This window comes from Clinocottus analis, unplaced genomic scaffold (assembly GCF_023055335.1).
Source record: "Clinocottus analis isolate CAN_PGR_092001 unplaced genomic scaffold, fCliAna1.0.p SCAF_31, whole genome shotgun sequence".
Classification (NCBI taxonomy): domain Eukaryota; kingdom Metazoa; phylum Chordata; class Actinopteri; order Perciformes; family Cottidae; genus Clinocottus; species Clinocottus analis.
In genome coordinates this window covers 778,307-793,335 of record NW_027176054.1, presented here as the reverse complement: position 1 = coordinate 793,335, position 15,029 = coordinate 778,307, and the positions used below count along the sequence as shown (strand labels likewise).

At 46.0% G+C, this 15,029-nt stretch overlaps 2 protein-coding genes across 2 annotated transcripts; both read left to right on the top strand.

Moving 5' to 3' along the window:
* Window positions 1–6: 6 nt before the first annotated feature.
* cct4 (chaperonin containing TCP1, subunit 4 (delta)) lies at window positions 7–6,455 on the top strand. The gene is made up of 13 exons (XM_068595607.1): window positions 7–311; window positions 1,436–1,488; window positions 1,582–1,671; window positions 1,828–1,936; window positions 2,674–2,938; window positions 3,066–3,198; window positions 3,632–3,771; window positions 3,891–3,987; window positions 4,425–4,535; window positions 4,647–4,777; window positions 5,486–5,720; window positions 6,047–6,160; window positions 6,288–6,455. Exons 1-13 carry the CDS (start codon window positions 203–205, stop codon window positions 6,300–6,302), a joined length of 1,602 nt encoding a protein of 533 aa, XP_068451708.1. The 5' UTR covers window positions 7–202; the 3' UTR covers window positions 6,303–6,455.
* A 469-nt stretch (window positions 6,456–6,924) lies between these two features.
* Window positions 6,925–14,184, top strand: fam161a (FAM161 centrosomal protein A). Its single transcript, XM_068595601.1, has 7 exons — window positions 6,925–7,237; window positions 8,657–8,931; window positions 9,818–11,047; window positions 11,262–11,429; window positions 11,520–11,619; window positions 12,316–12,440; window positions 12,917–14,184. Exons 1-7 carry the CDS (start codon window positions 7,082–7,084, stop codon window positions 13,215–13,217), a joined length of 2,355 nt encoding a protein of 784 aa, XP_068451702.1. The 5' UTR covers window positions 6,925–7,081; the 3' UTR covers window positions 13,218–14,184.
* The last annotated feature ends 845 nt before the right edge of the window (window positions 14,185–15,029 follow it).

Genomic DNA, 15,029 nt, shown 5'->3' with positions numbered 1-15,029 from the left:
GGGCCGTTAAACATCCGGGTCCTTCCTCTCTTCGCTGCAGCCGGTTCTTTCTCGAAGTTTCTAATCGAGACCCGGTGGAGATACTTTTCATCCGAGTCCATCCGAAGCCGAACCACAGTGTTTCGGCACCAGGACCTCGCCAGTCCTGTTCTGAAAACACCCGTCGACATTCTCCACCGATTCTCGAGTCTAGATTCCATTAATGATGGGGGGACCGAGAACATCTAACATGGGCAAACACAAAGGAGGGGCGTTTGTGGACCGCGACAAGCCGGCCCAGATTCGGTTCAGCAACATCTCTGCTTCTAAAGGTAAGTTCAGTATTTACAGGCTTTATTTTTATTTTTTTAAACTGCAAATATCTTCACCAAAGCCTCGCCTTTCAGTCCGGTGTCATGGCTGTGGGCAGGGCAGCGCTGCGCACCGTTATTCATAGGCGTTAGCTTATACCTGGTCCGAAATCTAATTCATAAAAGTACCATTTTTACAGTACGTGGTAAAACTACCTGCCACAAAGGCTACGAATCAAATACTTAACATCATGAATTTATTTAAAAGAGTCCAGTTTTTCATTCGGCACATGTGACATGCACCAGAAACTGCTTGATCTCCTGTCAATTGCCTTGGTCTGCTTCCTTAAAGCTTCCTCAACGAGCGGCAGGCAGCACGAGACGCTGATGCCCTTCTGCAAGATGCTCATGACTCGACACAATCTCAGCTGCAGCTAGCTCAGTGCTGCACACTCACTGTATGGATAGAAGCTAAATGCAAAAAGTTAATTACTAAAATGTGTCTTCTGAAAGCTGAAGCAAGCAGTCTCCAGGTTTAGAGTATTGCAGTAACATCAACTGACAATAATTATGCAGAGACACAGGAGGAAATGTGCATATAGTTACAATGGTGTCACATTTTATATGAAAAGTGCTGACAAAAACAGGAAAAACCCAAACATGAGCAGGCTATAAACTAACAATAAATTGTATATACATCAGTCACCCGGAAAGGATCCTGAATAGCATCAAATTTATTGCACAAGCCTCAGATTTACAGCTCATTCTAATCTGATTTAAATACAGGATATCACGTATCCAGCGGGTAAGGGAGCAGGTGGTCAATATGAGACGTCTCGGGATGTCAAGACAATGATGTCCTTTATCCTTTTAATGGGTGGTGTTAAAAACTGGATTTTGACAGCTTTATTTCCCTATTTGCTGTGACTTTAGTCTTGCTTGTTAAATATTTATGTGCTTTGTTCCCTTTTTTTAGTATCCTGAAAACCCTACTTTGTGTCCGTTTTATTTGTTGTAAGACCCTGAAAAACCTTTTGATGGATGTTTTTTGTTTCCCCGATAAAGGCATGAAAACATTGCTATTGAGTTGATTGTTTTTTGTCTTTCTTCCACACTGATTCTTCTTAATCTGCTTTGTTTGACAGCTGTTGCTGACGCCATCAGAACCAGCCTGGGGCCTAAAGGCATGGACAAGATGGTGAGTTGAACAAGCTTTTGGCTTCACGCTAACGTCGCCCAGCTCCCGTGTCACACGCGTGACACTAAAGCCGGTTTGCCGTTTCTGCTTCAGATCCAGGATGAGAAAGGTGACGTGACCATCACCAACGATGGCGCCACCATCCTGAAGCAGATGCAGGTGCTCCACCCTGCCGCCAAAATGGTACGTGAAGCTTCTTCTGCATCCCGTTCATGGACGCTGAAGGCAGAATTTTGAGTTTCATTAACCTGCAGCCCGATGGGAGCAGCTGTAAACCTCATTGGTGTTTAAGATTAACTCATTTAACTTTTTCTGATCTGTGTGTGTGCCTTTTTTCAGCTGGTGGAACTGTCCAAAGCCCAGGACATTGAGGCTGGAGACGGCACCACCTCTGTGGTGGTGATTGCCGGCGCGCTGCTGGACGCCTGCGCCAAACTGCTGCAGAGAGGTAAGAGCTGCAGAGCAATAACAACAACACAGAGACAAGAAAGTAAAATGAATTAATGGCATTATTGTAAATGCTTATCTTGGCATTTGTTTTTGTGTGTGGGTAATGATGAAGCTTACGAGTTTTGATGTGAAAATGAATCAGTTTTTTTTTTTGTGAGTATCCATCTGATTTTACGTTAAAAGCGAGAACACCGGAGGTGGAAACATCCGTATATTAAAAATGAGAGGATGCAACTGTTGGCCGTCTTGAGCAGATTATGCTAGTTCAGTTCAAATCCAAACGAGGGTCCTTTTTACTTCCTTACTACTTGGTGATTAATTAGCGGCACATCTCCATTTCTGAATAAGATAAGTCGAGGCTAACTGTTCAGTGGGTCGTACTCGGTGAGGACGTGAGAGTAAGAACTCGCTTTTACGTCATTGAATTTAACAGATTTGTCTCATCTTGTGGCCAGAAAACTGAACCCCCATGTTACAGAGCTCAAATGGACATCTTTTACATTGATTGTGTTCCATTAACAGTCTAAAGTACCAAGAAAAATCCTTTAAAATCAGATTGAAAGTCTGCAAATCCTCACAATTTGTAGCCAGAACCAAAGAAGATTTGACGTTAATCCTAGTAAATGACGGTCAAGCGGTGGAACACACTGAGTTTTATTGATTAGTTTTCTGCAGATGGGACTTCTCCGTTAAACGGTTCCAGCACTAATGTTCCCGCGTTGTCCCGTCGGTCAGGTATCCACCCCACCACCATCTCCGAGTCGTTCCAGAAGGCCGTGGAGAAAGGCGTGGAGGTGCTGACCGGCATGAGCCGGCCGGTGGAGCTGAGCGACCGCGAGACGCTGCTCAACAGCGCCACCACGTCGCTGTGCTCCAAGGTCGTGTCCCAGTACTCCAGCCTGCTGGCGCCCATGAGCGTGGACGCCGTCATGCGCGTCATCGACCCGGCCACCGCCACGGGTGTGGACCTGCACGACATCAGAATCATCCAGAAGCTCGGGTGAGCGCCAGCTTCAGGAGTCCAGAAAAGTCGCTGGAGACTTTTTGTATTTCGTGACATTTGGGATGGATTTTCAGATCCAGTTCTGATCAGGAGTTCCCTCCTCGTGTCTTTGTGTTGTTTCCAGAGGCACCATCGACGACTGCGAGTTGGTGGACGGCCTGGTGCTGACCCAGCGCGTCGCCAGCAGCAGCGTGTCCCGCGTGGAGAAGGCCAAGATCGGCCTCATCCAGTTCTGCCTGTCTCCTCCCAAAACTGATGTGAGTTCTCGGAGGGAAGATGGCAGCTTTTCTGCACTTGTGGTTTATGTTGGACCTTCTGTATATTGAGGGGAATGCGTCTTAGTTGCATCTTTTTGTACACAAGAGATCCAGAACATGAAGGCAAGAGTCCCATCATCAAAGTGATCTTCGGTGCAATGAAATGAGTTCCATTAATAAAACAGAAACAATCACACAACGTGATCACAGTCCGCTGATAGATGAGCGTATAATAAGTGGAGTAACACACTCTGCATGTACTTCTCAACACCCTTTGATGTTCTGAGTTTATTTCCACTAAATGTGAAGAATCTGACCGCTTTATTTCCTAGGACTCTGACTGGTGCCATTTATGTTAAAATAACTGTCGAACTCTTTCATGGTTCTTTTTCCTCTGCTGACCTGCCGTCTATTTTATCTTCTTGGCGTGCAGATGGACAACCAGATCGTGGTGTCTGACTACGCCCAGATGGACCGCGTGCTGCGGGAGGAGCGCGCCTACATCCTCAACATGGTGAAGCAGGTCAAGAAGGCCGGCTGCAACGTGCTGCTCATCCAGAAGTCCATCCTCAGGTGCCCCAGAAATATATAGATGTACATGTGTACGGCTGTCCATGTCCTGTTGAACTCTCCAGTTCGACGCAGGAGAGTAAACGCGCTTCTCGCTAACGACGAGCCGTCTGTTTTCACAGAGACGCTCTGAGCGACCTCGCCCTGCACTTCCTCAACAAGATGAAGATCATGGTGGTGAAGGAGGTCGAGAGGGAGGACATCGAGTTCATCTGTAAGGTGAGCGCCAGCCGTTGAGACGCTGATCGGTTTCTTTTTCTTTTCATCTCCGTATGAAGAGTAGCTTTTCATTTTTTACACAGATGTTGTCGTGTTAGTTTGGCTCTTGCTTCATTTAGTCACTGTTAAATAAATCTTAATTAAGGAGCCTCAAGGTGAATTATGCTGGATATTATTGTAATTATATTCTTATAAAGTCCTTAAAAACCTCCTAAGACAGGTGGACATTTATATTGAGAAGTCAATATCTGGGTTTACATAAGAAAAAGTTTTAAAAAATAGACTTTGATATTCTCTCGGCGCTATTATTCAAAGGTAAACCAATCAAAACATTTAACTGTTTAACTCCGACACGCATCAATACTATGAGATGCATCTTTGCTAATATACTCGGCGTGTGGCAGTGAAGTAAAATCCAAGTCTCTCCTCCCCTCCAGACTCTCGGCACCAAGCCCATCGCCCACATCGACCACTTCACTCCGGAGATGCTCGGCACAGCGGAGCTGGCTGAGGAGGTCAACCTGGACGGCTCCGGCAAAGTGATCAAGGTGAGAGGAGCTCTGAGGAGCCGATAACGGAGCGGATCTCAGATCTGTTTTTTTTTTTTTTTCCATCGCTCGTGTTAAATGTTTTGCCGTCGCTCCTTTTTTTTGTTGCAGATCACCGGCTGCACCAGCCCCGGGAAGACGGTGTGCATCGTGGTGCGCGGCTCCAACAAGCTGGTGATCGAGGAGGCGGAGCGCTCCATCCACGACGCGCTGTGTGTCATCCGCTGCCTGGTCAAGAAGAGGTCGGTCTTTTTTTAAATTTATTTTCCGCAGAGTTTATTTACAAAACGTGAGGAATCGGCAAACGCTAAGATGAAAAAACGACATTCCTCCACTGTGGTTCTTGTACAAAATGAGTCATGAAGCGTTCAGGCCCACATCCCCTCTTACAAAGGCGCTCTTGCATTTGTTCATCCTGCTTGAGCGTAAGAAACAGAGGAACAGTACTTTGGAAAGCTCGCCGTTAATTCACTCCGGGTTGTCTCTGCAACTTGGACAGGGAGCCTCCGCACATGTGTTTGTTTGTTTATTTATTTATTTATTTCACTGGGAAATGTACAGTACAAATGTCAATGTTCTGTGCATTACAGCATTCTGTTTTTTTATGTTTTATAATAACATTATTAGTTAGTTTCTAAGATGTGGGAACATGGCGACATCGCTGAAAGGTGGAGAAATGACAAACAACCCTCGGGGTTAATCAAACTTCATTTTAATGGAAAAAGAAAAGACATTGTGACCTAAACTGCTCCACCTTTGACGCGTGCATTGAAGGTTTGATCCGTTTTACGGTGTAAATAAAAGCGTTTGCAACCGATCTGACTCACTGGACTTCATTAAAACGATGTCGTCATCTTCCTTTTCGTTTTAGCAAGAACTTTCCAGTGTGCCTTAATTGTATAATTGTTTTTATCTTCGTTCACCCTCCTCCTCCTCCTCTTCTTCCTCAGGGCTCTGATCGCCGGCGGCGGCGCTCCAGAGATCGAGCTGGCCGTGCGTCTCGCTGAGTACTCCCGCACTCTCGCCGGCATGGAGGCGTACTGCGTGCGGGCGTACGCCGACGCCCTCGAGGTCATCCCCTCGACGCTGGCCGAGAACGCCGGCCTGAACCCCATCTCCACCGTGACGGAGCTCCGCAACCGGCACGCTCAGGGAGACAAGATGGCCGGCATCAACGTCCGCAAGGTCCGCTCTCTCTCTCCTTTCTCCCCTTTGCACTAGTGAGGATTAGAGATTATAAGTAGCTAAATGTCCTGTTTTTAAGCTTGCTTATCATAATACATTTTATATATTTAAGCTTCAGATTGTTATTAAGATAAAACAAGCGATTTGAGACGCTGCCTTTTTGCTCTTGAACCAGCAGTTATCTCTATTTAAATCCATATTTAATGACGTTCACAGACCAAAGCATAGGAAACGTATCTGTTCTTCCTCTTGTCACGTGTGCGTTTCTCTTTGCTGCTTCGAGGATGTGACTGACTGGTTTCCCCGTGTCTGTTAATGTGCTGCAGGGGGGAATCTCCAACATCTTGGAGGAGCTGGTGGTGCAGCCATTACTGGTTTCCATCAGCGCTCTGACCCTTTCCACCGAGACGGTCCGCAGCATCCTCAAGATCGACGACATTGTAAGACTCAATGTTACAAACTGTAGATCAAATGGTTTAAAATAAGGGTTTTCAGTTACTGATCTGATACTTCATTCATGCTTCTGTTGATTCTGAGTCTAAAGAGAACGTTTTTTTGTTTTTTCAGGTGAACTGTCGATAAAGAGATGTCAGTCTGTCCAGTGAGTTTTGTCCACTAAGCCTGCTCGCACTGAGACGGATCGGAGGACTCTTTCAACGTCTGTCTGTTCAGATTTTCGCTGTAGTTGTTACGTTCTGTAATAAAAAAAGGCTTCTTTTTTTTGTTGACACTCCAGCTGTTGCCTGTGTTGTTCTTTTACACCACAATGAGGTTTAACAGGGAGGCCACACTGCCATCAACATTTTGTTAGACAACATGCACTTCGTAAAACTCAAAAGCTGAATTTTAACAAATGTTTTTACTGCATTACATTTGTCTTCACACAGGCAGCTTTGGGTACATTCCAGTTTGCAGTTTTTCCTCCCTTTCCTGTCTGGTGTGAACCATGTATCTCCTGATTTTGTGAATGAAGAATGGAGTGTTTCTTTTATGTCAAACTCCTATTTCTTAAGCTAAATAATTCATTAATATGTATTTATTTCTGATCACGTCGTCCACCACAAGATAATTAGGCTATCGTTAACTAATTTGTAAAACTATGATGCTTTTAATTTGTACTGAGCCCGCCTCTAAAGCTACTTCCTGTCCCGCTACGTCACTTCCGTCCAAACCGACATCCGATCCGTTGCTAAGGAACCAACCTGCTGCCGACTCTCGGCACGCGGCACGGCTGCTCCTGACTTTTCTGAAAATACCGTATTTTATTTAAATATTTCAAACGTAGTAAATGTATAGTTTTTTTGTTGTTTTTTACATACATATTTTTATATTAAAGAAACTGAAACAAATACTACGACGTCATGGCGAACGCCCACCGGACCAACGTGCTGGTCACGTCGTGTCTGAAAACGCCGGTGGACCCGCGCACCAGCGCGCCGCTCGCGTCCTACGAGCGGGAGAGAGGGCTGCGGCACGCGGCCACCGGCCACCGGGAGCCCGGGCAGCGCGCGGAGGAGGTACCGGGGACAGGGGCGATGCGAAGTACATTTACTCTTGTTTACATATAGAAATATTGGATGTCTTGTAACTCACTCTAGGGTCCTATTGTAATTATTGAATATTAAAATATATTATTTTTACTTCACTAGGGTCCTACTGATTCCCTTAACAGGACCCTAGTGAAGTAAAAATATTATAATATTAAATATATTACTATAATATTATATTGTTTTTACTTCACTAGGGCCCTATTGATGCCATTAACCAGAGAAAATATTGCAATATAGTTAATAACAGTATAATATATACACTTTTGTTATATTTTTAACAATATTTACAGTTTACATAAATACAATAAAAGTAAATTGTGATATGATTACTGTACTAATCCAGCTACTACTACACAAAGTATCTAAACAAATAATACATAAACAGAATAATATGTTATTGTATGATAGTCTGTAATACAACTCTTTGATATGAACTATTCTATATAATATTTACTTTTACTTTTTTTAAATCAGGTGGAATTAAAAGTCTGGTAACCTAAAATATGACAATAACATCACAATTTAAATGTTTCCTTGCTGGTGTTGGTGTACCACAATTACATCTAAATGTCTAAAAGCAATAATTAAATCCCATTGTCTTTTAAAACAACATTCATTCGTTCATTTTCCTACCGAAACATTAGTCCCTTATATTTATTCTAAGAGCTTTTACGGCGATTTACTTCAGGTTTAATGAATGTCATTTTCATTATACATCTATATATTCATACAGACATATAATAGTGACATCATCATGTGAGAGTGACCTTATGAGACAATCCTGACTTCATGGAGTTGTGGTACTGAAACAGATCTCGTCCAGTCAACAGGTCGCTGACAGTTTCAGGTCAGTCCGTGTGGCGCGCAGGATTTGAACCGTGTAACTTCTTGTCCCGACTATTTTTAGACCCCCGCGTTGACTAGATTACCCAGACGGCCGCGTTCAGTTCTGTAATCCCAAACACCTATTTGTCTCCTGGGCGTCGGGGCGCTGCTGTCCTCCTCCCCCGTGCAGCACCCGGGGGTCTCCTTCCAGTGAGGACGAACGCCTCACCGCAATCAATGTGAGACTCAGCAGAGCCAGACAACCCGGCCCGACGCGGGTGGGGCTGTGCGGCGGTTGGGTTCGCTCGCAGTAAGCCGCCCTTTTGTGCTCCACCATATGGCCCTCGTCGCTGCCGCTAATTGGCTTAGCCCCGGAGGAGGCCGAGCGGCACGAGGCCTGGTGGTTACAAGCGATGCCCTGCAGCCAGCATCAAACGGCTGAAAGGCTCAGGCTACGATTTACATCATGATATCATAAAAAATATATCAAATTGTATTGGTTAAAAAAACCTCCACTGATGAATTGCAAATTAACTAACTGTGACCTTTGACCTTTTCCAGCTGGAGTACGAAGACTCCAGCTCTGATTTCTGTGACGAGGACCACGTGGGGAAGGGCGGTCCTCTCCCGGCGGCGGACTACAGAGCGGCGGCGGAAGACCGCCTGGACCTCAGCAAAATCTTCTTCTCCAACGAGGAGTACTACAGCAAGCTGGAGGAGCTGAAGAAGGCCCACCTGCGCACCATGGCGGAGCTGGACAGCATGTACCGGCAGAAGCTGCAGCTCAGGGCCATGGCGCCGCTGGACGCCACGCTGCTGGAGACGGGCGGGCACAGGTGGGTGGCGTTTAGGTCAGGATGGTTGGTGGGACTCAAAGATCATAGTGTTGAGTTTCTCATGTGTGGACGGTTAACTTTTACAGCTGTGCTAAAGAGACACAAATACGTGTTTGGGCCCAACAGAGGAGCTAAACCAGCAGTTTATAGCGCGACGGCTTAAAGGATCTGTTCTCCCAAATCACCGTAAACACTGAACACTCAGCCTCTCTCGGTGGCGATCAGACTGGACGTTGTTTTGTTTTGTGTGTCCTGGATTTTGAGATTATATCCCACTCACACAATACTGGAGGTCAGGGGAAGTGTGTCTGTGCTAATGGCATTTCAAAAACAACAACTAAAGCGTATCTTTTTATAAATAAATTCTCCCTGTTATTTCAAAAGTAAAGTTGTAAGTATTAAACGGATGGATATCTCAAAACCTTTAAAAAAAGAAGAATATTCATATATATTTTAAATATTTATATGTATATATACACATGAAAAAAACAGAAATTCCTGCTCATTTAGTGAGATAATTAGTTTGTGTGTAATTTGGGTGAACTGGTCCTTTAAATCACCATCACACTATCAGATATCTTTGTTGTAATCGGTTGTTTGAGTTAACTTTTCAATACAAAATGTCAATAATATCCTTAAAACACATCTAAAGCTTGCGTTGAATAAAATAAGTCATTTCAATGTCACTTTGGACTATGGGAAATAGTGAGGGACAATTTTCTTTTTAATCTTTCTTTTTAACATTTTAAAGACAAAATGAAGAATCAATGAATGGAGATGGTCTCTATACGTTAACGTGACGTATCAGCTGATCTGATTGCTTCATTGTGGTGCGTTTGAGTGATGGTGAGTGATGCGGTGCCTTTGGTTTATTCTTGTCTGTCAGGCTCCTGTGGTCCAGCAGCAGCCCGGCGGCTTCGCGGCGCTTGAAGAAGTCTCACTCGGCTGTTGAGCTCAGGCGGAGCTCCGGACAGTCAGACTCCTCGGACGAAGACGAAGATCTTCATTTCTCCCCCAAAGAACACATCAAGAACATGTGGCGCGACTTCAAGCTGTCCCCTCACAGCCGCCACCCGTCGTCCTCCTCGGTGCACAGCCTGCCGGCGGGCCAGAGGACGCACCGCAAGGGGAAAGGGAGGAGGAGGCGGGAGCCTGAAGACGGAGAGCAGGAGCTGTGGAGACACAGGCCGACCGTCCCGAAACCTTTCCAGATGATGCTGCGCGAGGCGGAGCGGCAGAAGCGCTGCGTGAAGACGCGCACCGAGATCGAACACGAGAACGCCGAGCTGCGGCGGCAGCTGGAGGAACTGACCGAGTGCCAGAAGAAGTTCCGCGCCGGCGGCGTGCCGGCTCACGTTCACCTGCCGCTGTACGAGGAGCTGCGGGAGCGCGGAGAGGACCGGCGGCGCACGAGAGAGCGGGAGGATCAGCCTCGACCCGCCCAGAAGCCCTTCAGCTTCCTGGAGAGGGAGCGGCTGAAGAAGGAGCAGAGGCAGCTGCGTCCGCGGCAGCCCGCCGGCCAGGAGAAGGCCAAACCCTTCAAGGCCAAGCCCGTGCCCAAGGCGGTGTACGCGGCGGCGGCGTCGGGGGAGCAGGTGAAGGAGGAGCAGCTGTATCGCTCCATCAAGATCCACATGAGGGCGCAGGAGATGCTCCACAGCGCCTCCATGCCTCCCAGCATGCTCGCGCGACAACTCAGCGAGCGCAAGAAGGCCGGCGACGACGACGGTGGTGTCGCCTCCGTAACCACCGCCGCCTCCGTCTCCTCGGGGGACGAAAGCTTCTCCCACAAGCCCCACATCAACACAGAGGTGCCCGACTTCGACGCCAGCTACCGGCGCTTCCAGAAGCACCTGGAGAAACAGAGAGGGTCGAAGCCCACGACGGCGTGCGAGCCCTTTGAGCTGAGGACGTCGCGCATCACCTCGCACCGCGAGCGCATCCTGGCCGACATCGAGAAGGAGCAGAGCAGCCCCCGGACGACGCGCTGGCCGTACGTCAGCCCCGGGCCGGCTCGGAGGGCGGCCTCCAGCCGCTGCTCGTCCCTCTCCGGCAGCCTGGAGCTCCTGCCCACTAAGGTCACGGACGCCAGCAAGAAGCGCGAGGAGGCCGTGAGGTACCGCTGTAGTTGAGATAGATGAGACGGAGACGGCCTCACGACTCCAGTGTCCTGGTTAGACACAGTGTCCTTCCTGAAACTCTTGTGGAACTCCTTTTCCCATCGTCCCAAAACCCTTTTGTTCCTGCCCTCCCTATAGCCGTTTGTTGCACCTTCTGAAGTCCCCATCCGCCCCAAAAAACCAAACCTTCCTGCACCTGTGACCGAGCAGAAAGGTGCTGGAGCAGAGGAAGAAGGCCGACGAGGAGGAGGAGCGCTGGAAGGAGAGGCAGAAGCGGAGGGAGAAGAAGCTGCAGCGGGTGGTGCTGAAGCGCGCCGAGGCCAACGACCCCCACGTGGCGCTCTCGCAGACGCACCCGACCAAACTCAAAGAATTCAGGTACCGGCGCGACGGGGCCCGCGGCGAGCCGCCCGGAGAAGAAATGACGACGGTTCCACAATGTTTTTTTTGTCCCGTGTCGTCCGTCAGGAAACAAGAGCTCCAGCGCAAGAAGGAGTACCAGCAGGAGATCAAGGAGATGCACCAGAGGGTGAAGGGGAGGCCGCTGCTGCTGGAGCAGGTCGCACAGGTAAACAGAGACCTGAGCCTCCAATCAGGACGCCGCGAGGGATCATGTGATCGAGCCGGCTGACGCCCAGATCCTAACATACATGTCTGTCTGACCCCCTCCACGTTTCGAGGCGCTAACACAGAGTCATCCGTTATTTTTCTCCTTCATTTTTATTCCATTTTGCTGCAGATGTGTCTTCACAAACAGGCTCATGTACCCAATCGTGTGTTGGTTAAGGCCCATCTCTAAATATGTTTTTAGGATACACAACATACATTTATTTAATTTCAATTAGAGAACGTATACATTTAGATAAACTCAAGTGCGTTCAGCTGAAGTAATTGCATCAATCGGTCGCACAGAGCAAGAGTAAAGTAAAAGAATTTAAAAAAAATTATAATGAAAATAGAACAAAATGAAGGCACATTTCTGGTAGTTTAAAATACCACCTGTGCAAGTAAATGGGAAGAAAGAAAACCCAAAAGGAGGAAAGAATAAAAGATGTTACTGTCAGCTGTAATGACAAGCATAAATATTCATCCTCACCCATCGCCGCCTGACTTTATGAATCTAAAGGCTCATATTTATCACCACTTTTTTTGTCAAGTTTCTCTGCATCCCAGCAAAGTGCTGAGCTCGGCGCGGTAACGTTACCCGATAGCTTCGATCCTCGGTGTCGTCGTCCGCGCTGACGCTCTGACTCTCTGACGACAGAGGAACGCCAAGCAGGCGGCGGAGAAGCGCTACACGGACGCCCTGCACGGCTGCGACCTGACGGAGGAGTTCATCAGCAGCGCGGCGGCGCGCAGGGCCTCCGCCTCCAGTGACAACAAACACAGGTGAGTCTGTGAGAAGCACACGGGTTTGGTCCATCAAATGTCACAAAAAATAAGCTTTGGTTTCAAGTTTTTCAAGTTCATTCATTGTCATGTGCACCTCAGGGTCGCTGGCAATGAAATTGTTGGATCCAAGACTGCAAACAAAGAAAAAATGAGAATCCGAGACGTTAAATCGTGCGAAGTTGAAATAAAAGGATGAAATATAACATGTCAAATATTTCTACAGAAGTGTCAAAATGATGAATAAACTGTGATGTAAACAGGAATGTAGTGAAGTGTAGATGTGTAGTGACGATGAATAATGAATGTCAATCAAAAAAGAAGATTTTGAATCTCAAGTTTGATGAAGCGATCTTGTGAAATCAACAGTTATTTTATGGATTTATTAGCCAGAGTTCTTGTTTATTGGTGGTACATTGCTGTTGTATATGGTCGTGAAGCACCAACACAGAACATGGGACTCTTCTGTTGGCCAGTGACCAAGAGGAGCCGGACATGGGGTACAAGCCGGTCCACTACAGGAAGGTCTACCTGGATGACGGCGACGCGGAGGGGACGCCAAGCGAGAGGGACGGAGGAGGGAGCAGCGCCGGCGCTTCACCGAGCCGCGGAGGGGGGGGCGATGGCGGCCGGCGCTCGGGTCAAGGTCAAGGTCACCGCGCCGACGAGGACGACGCCGACCACGACTCGGAGGAAAGTTACCGGTACTCAGACGATCACGAGAACTACTCGGACGACAGCGAGCACGACGCCGGACAGCCGGGGGCTGGGGAGTGATGTCATCGTGTGTGAAAAGTGATCACGTGAGGAAGAACACTGAAGAGGAGGCTCGTTATCCTCAAATGATAGTGTTGTATTTTACTTTAACCGGAGCTACATATTTACTCCATCGTGAGCAGTTAGTTGGGATTTTAGATGCTTTTTAAATCATCATCGTCATCATTTTGCACAAGTTTAGTTTACACATCCAGTCAAATGTGAATTGTGAACTAAATGCAGTTTTAAATGCACTTTTGTGTTGTTTCTGCTCCATTGTGGACATTTTTGAGGGCACAATAAACTGCAAAGGTTTCACACTTTAAGGAAGTGATTTTGGCATAATACAATGTCAGTACACAAAAAACATCTACACACTTTTGAGACATTTTTATACTCACAGGAAATGGTATTACGTGCAAAACCAAAGTATTGATATATGTAACTACTTAACAAGTTATTCATTTATTTGCAGATTCTAAGAGTTCAATATTGTTTAGATCAGAACGTAATGTTAATAAGAAAGTAAATCAAATATTCTGTATATAAAAAAAATGTAATTTCATTGGTTTTAACTATGAAGCCTTTTGTCTAAAAAACATATCTAATATATTATATCATGATAACTTAGCTTTTCATGTAGCAGACAGAGTACCACCGACTCCACAGAACTTAAATCAAACTACACAACAGGATATGAGGGAAACAAACAAAATCCACACCACTACAATGCAACATTCACATTAATGCAGCAGTGATATTAATCCATGAACATCATAAATGATAGTGAAAGACTGACAGGGAACGGTTCACTGCACAACTTCCCCACTTCAAGTACATTTTGCTGATAATATTTGTACTTCATTAATGTTTTGAATGCAGGACTTTAACTTGTAATGGAGTATTTTCACAATGTGTTATTAGTATTTTTACTTGAGCAAAATTTCTCCCACTGTTTAAGACACAATGCAGGACTTTTATTAAACAGAAAATGGAATTTATTTGTCTTACGTTTTTATTATTTACAGCTGTGACAAATAAAAAAGGCCTCATAATAATTAATTTACAGTTAAAAGAGAAAAAAACACTCCTCAGTGTTGATACAGTAATAATGTTTGTCATGTTTATGGCTCAATCTTTGATTTGGGGATAATAAATAATTGTGTAACTGGACGTCACTTTAGATAAACGACTATAAAATGACATGTGACTTCCCAGAAATTGAGAAACATTTATTGTTGTTGATTTTTGTCATGTCATTTTATGTCACGATGGACAATCTGCAATAAAGTTTGACTGTTTTACTATTATTTATATATATGATGTATTTGGATTAACAGCTTTGTGACGATGCATTTTCCAGCTGAGAGGGTTTTTAAATAGTTAATGTAAGCTTTAAAAAGTGAGAGAATATACTTAACCCATAAAGGAACACTTTATTTTTTAATATTCAAAGTCACCACATTGGGAGGTACGTGGTTTTCAAGATGTGCAAAAATACACTATTTTACCTCTAAGATGTAGTGGAGTAGAAGTAAAAAGTGGCACACAAATGTGAATACTCAAATACGTCAAAATATGTGCTTGAGTACAGTACTTGAGTGAATGTACATCAGTACTTTCAACCCCCTTGAATCTTAGTTATTAATCATCGTCTCGTTGTCAACAAGAGGTCAGACACAGTGGGGAGGGAGGCTGAGCTAGATTGACAGCTCCACCCAGCCTATGACCGCCCCGTGACGCAGGCGCCAGCGCGACCAATCGTGTGCCGAGATGGGCGGGTACATAGTCCAAATTTTTACGCGGCGCTCGACGGGGCCGAAACACCCGAGA

Excerpts from the sequence above, each read along its gene's own strand:
- fam161a (XM_068595601.1), top strand. The coding sequence starts at position 7,082 with ATGGCGAACGCCCACCGGACCAACGTGCTGGTCACGTCGTGTCTGAAA. Across the intron at positions 11,048-11,261 it reads AAGCGCGAGGAGGCCGTGAG|AAAGGTGCTGGAGCAGAGGA; the intron begins GTACCGCTGTAG and ends GTGACCGAGCAG. Across the intron at positions 11,620-12,315 it reads TGCTGGAGCAGGTCGCACAG|AGGAACGCCAAGCAGGCGGC; the intron begins GTAAACAGAGAC and ends CTCTGACGACAG.
- cct4 (XM_068595607.1), top strand. The coding sequence starts at position 203 with ATGATGGGGGGACCGAGAACATCTAACATGGGCAAACACAAAGGAGGG. Across the intron at positions 3,199-3,631 it reads TGTCTCCTCCCAAAACTGAT|ATGGACAACCAGATCGTGGT; the intron begins GTGAGTTCTCGG and ends CTTGGCGTGCAG. Across the intron at positions 3,988-4,424 it reads ACATCGAGTTCATCTGTAAG|ACTCTCGGCACCAAGCCCAT; the intron begins GTGAGCGCCAGC and ends CCTCCCCTCCAG.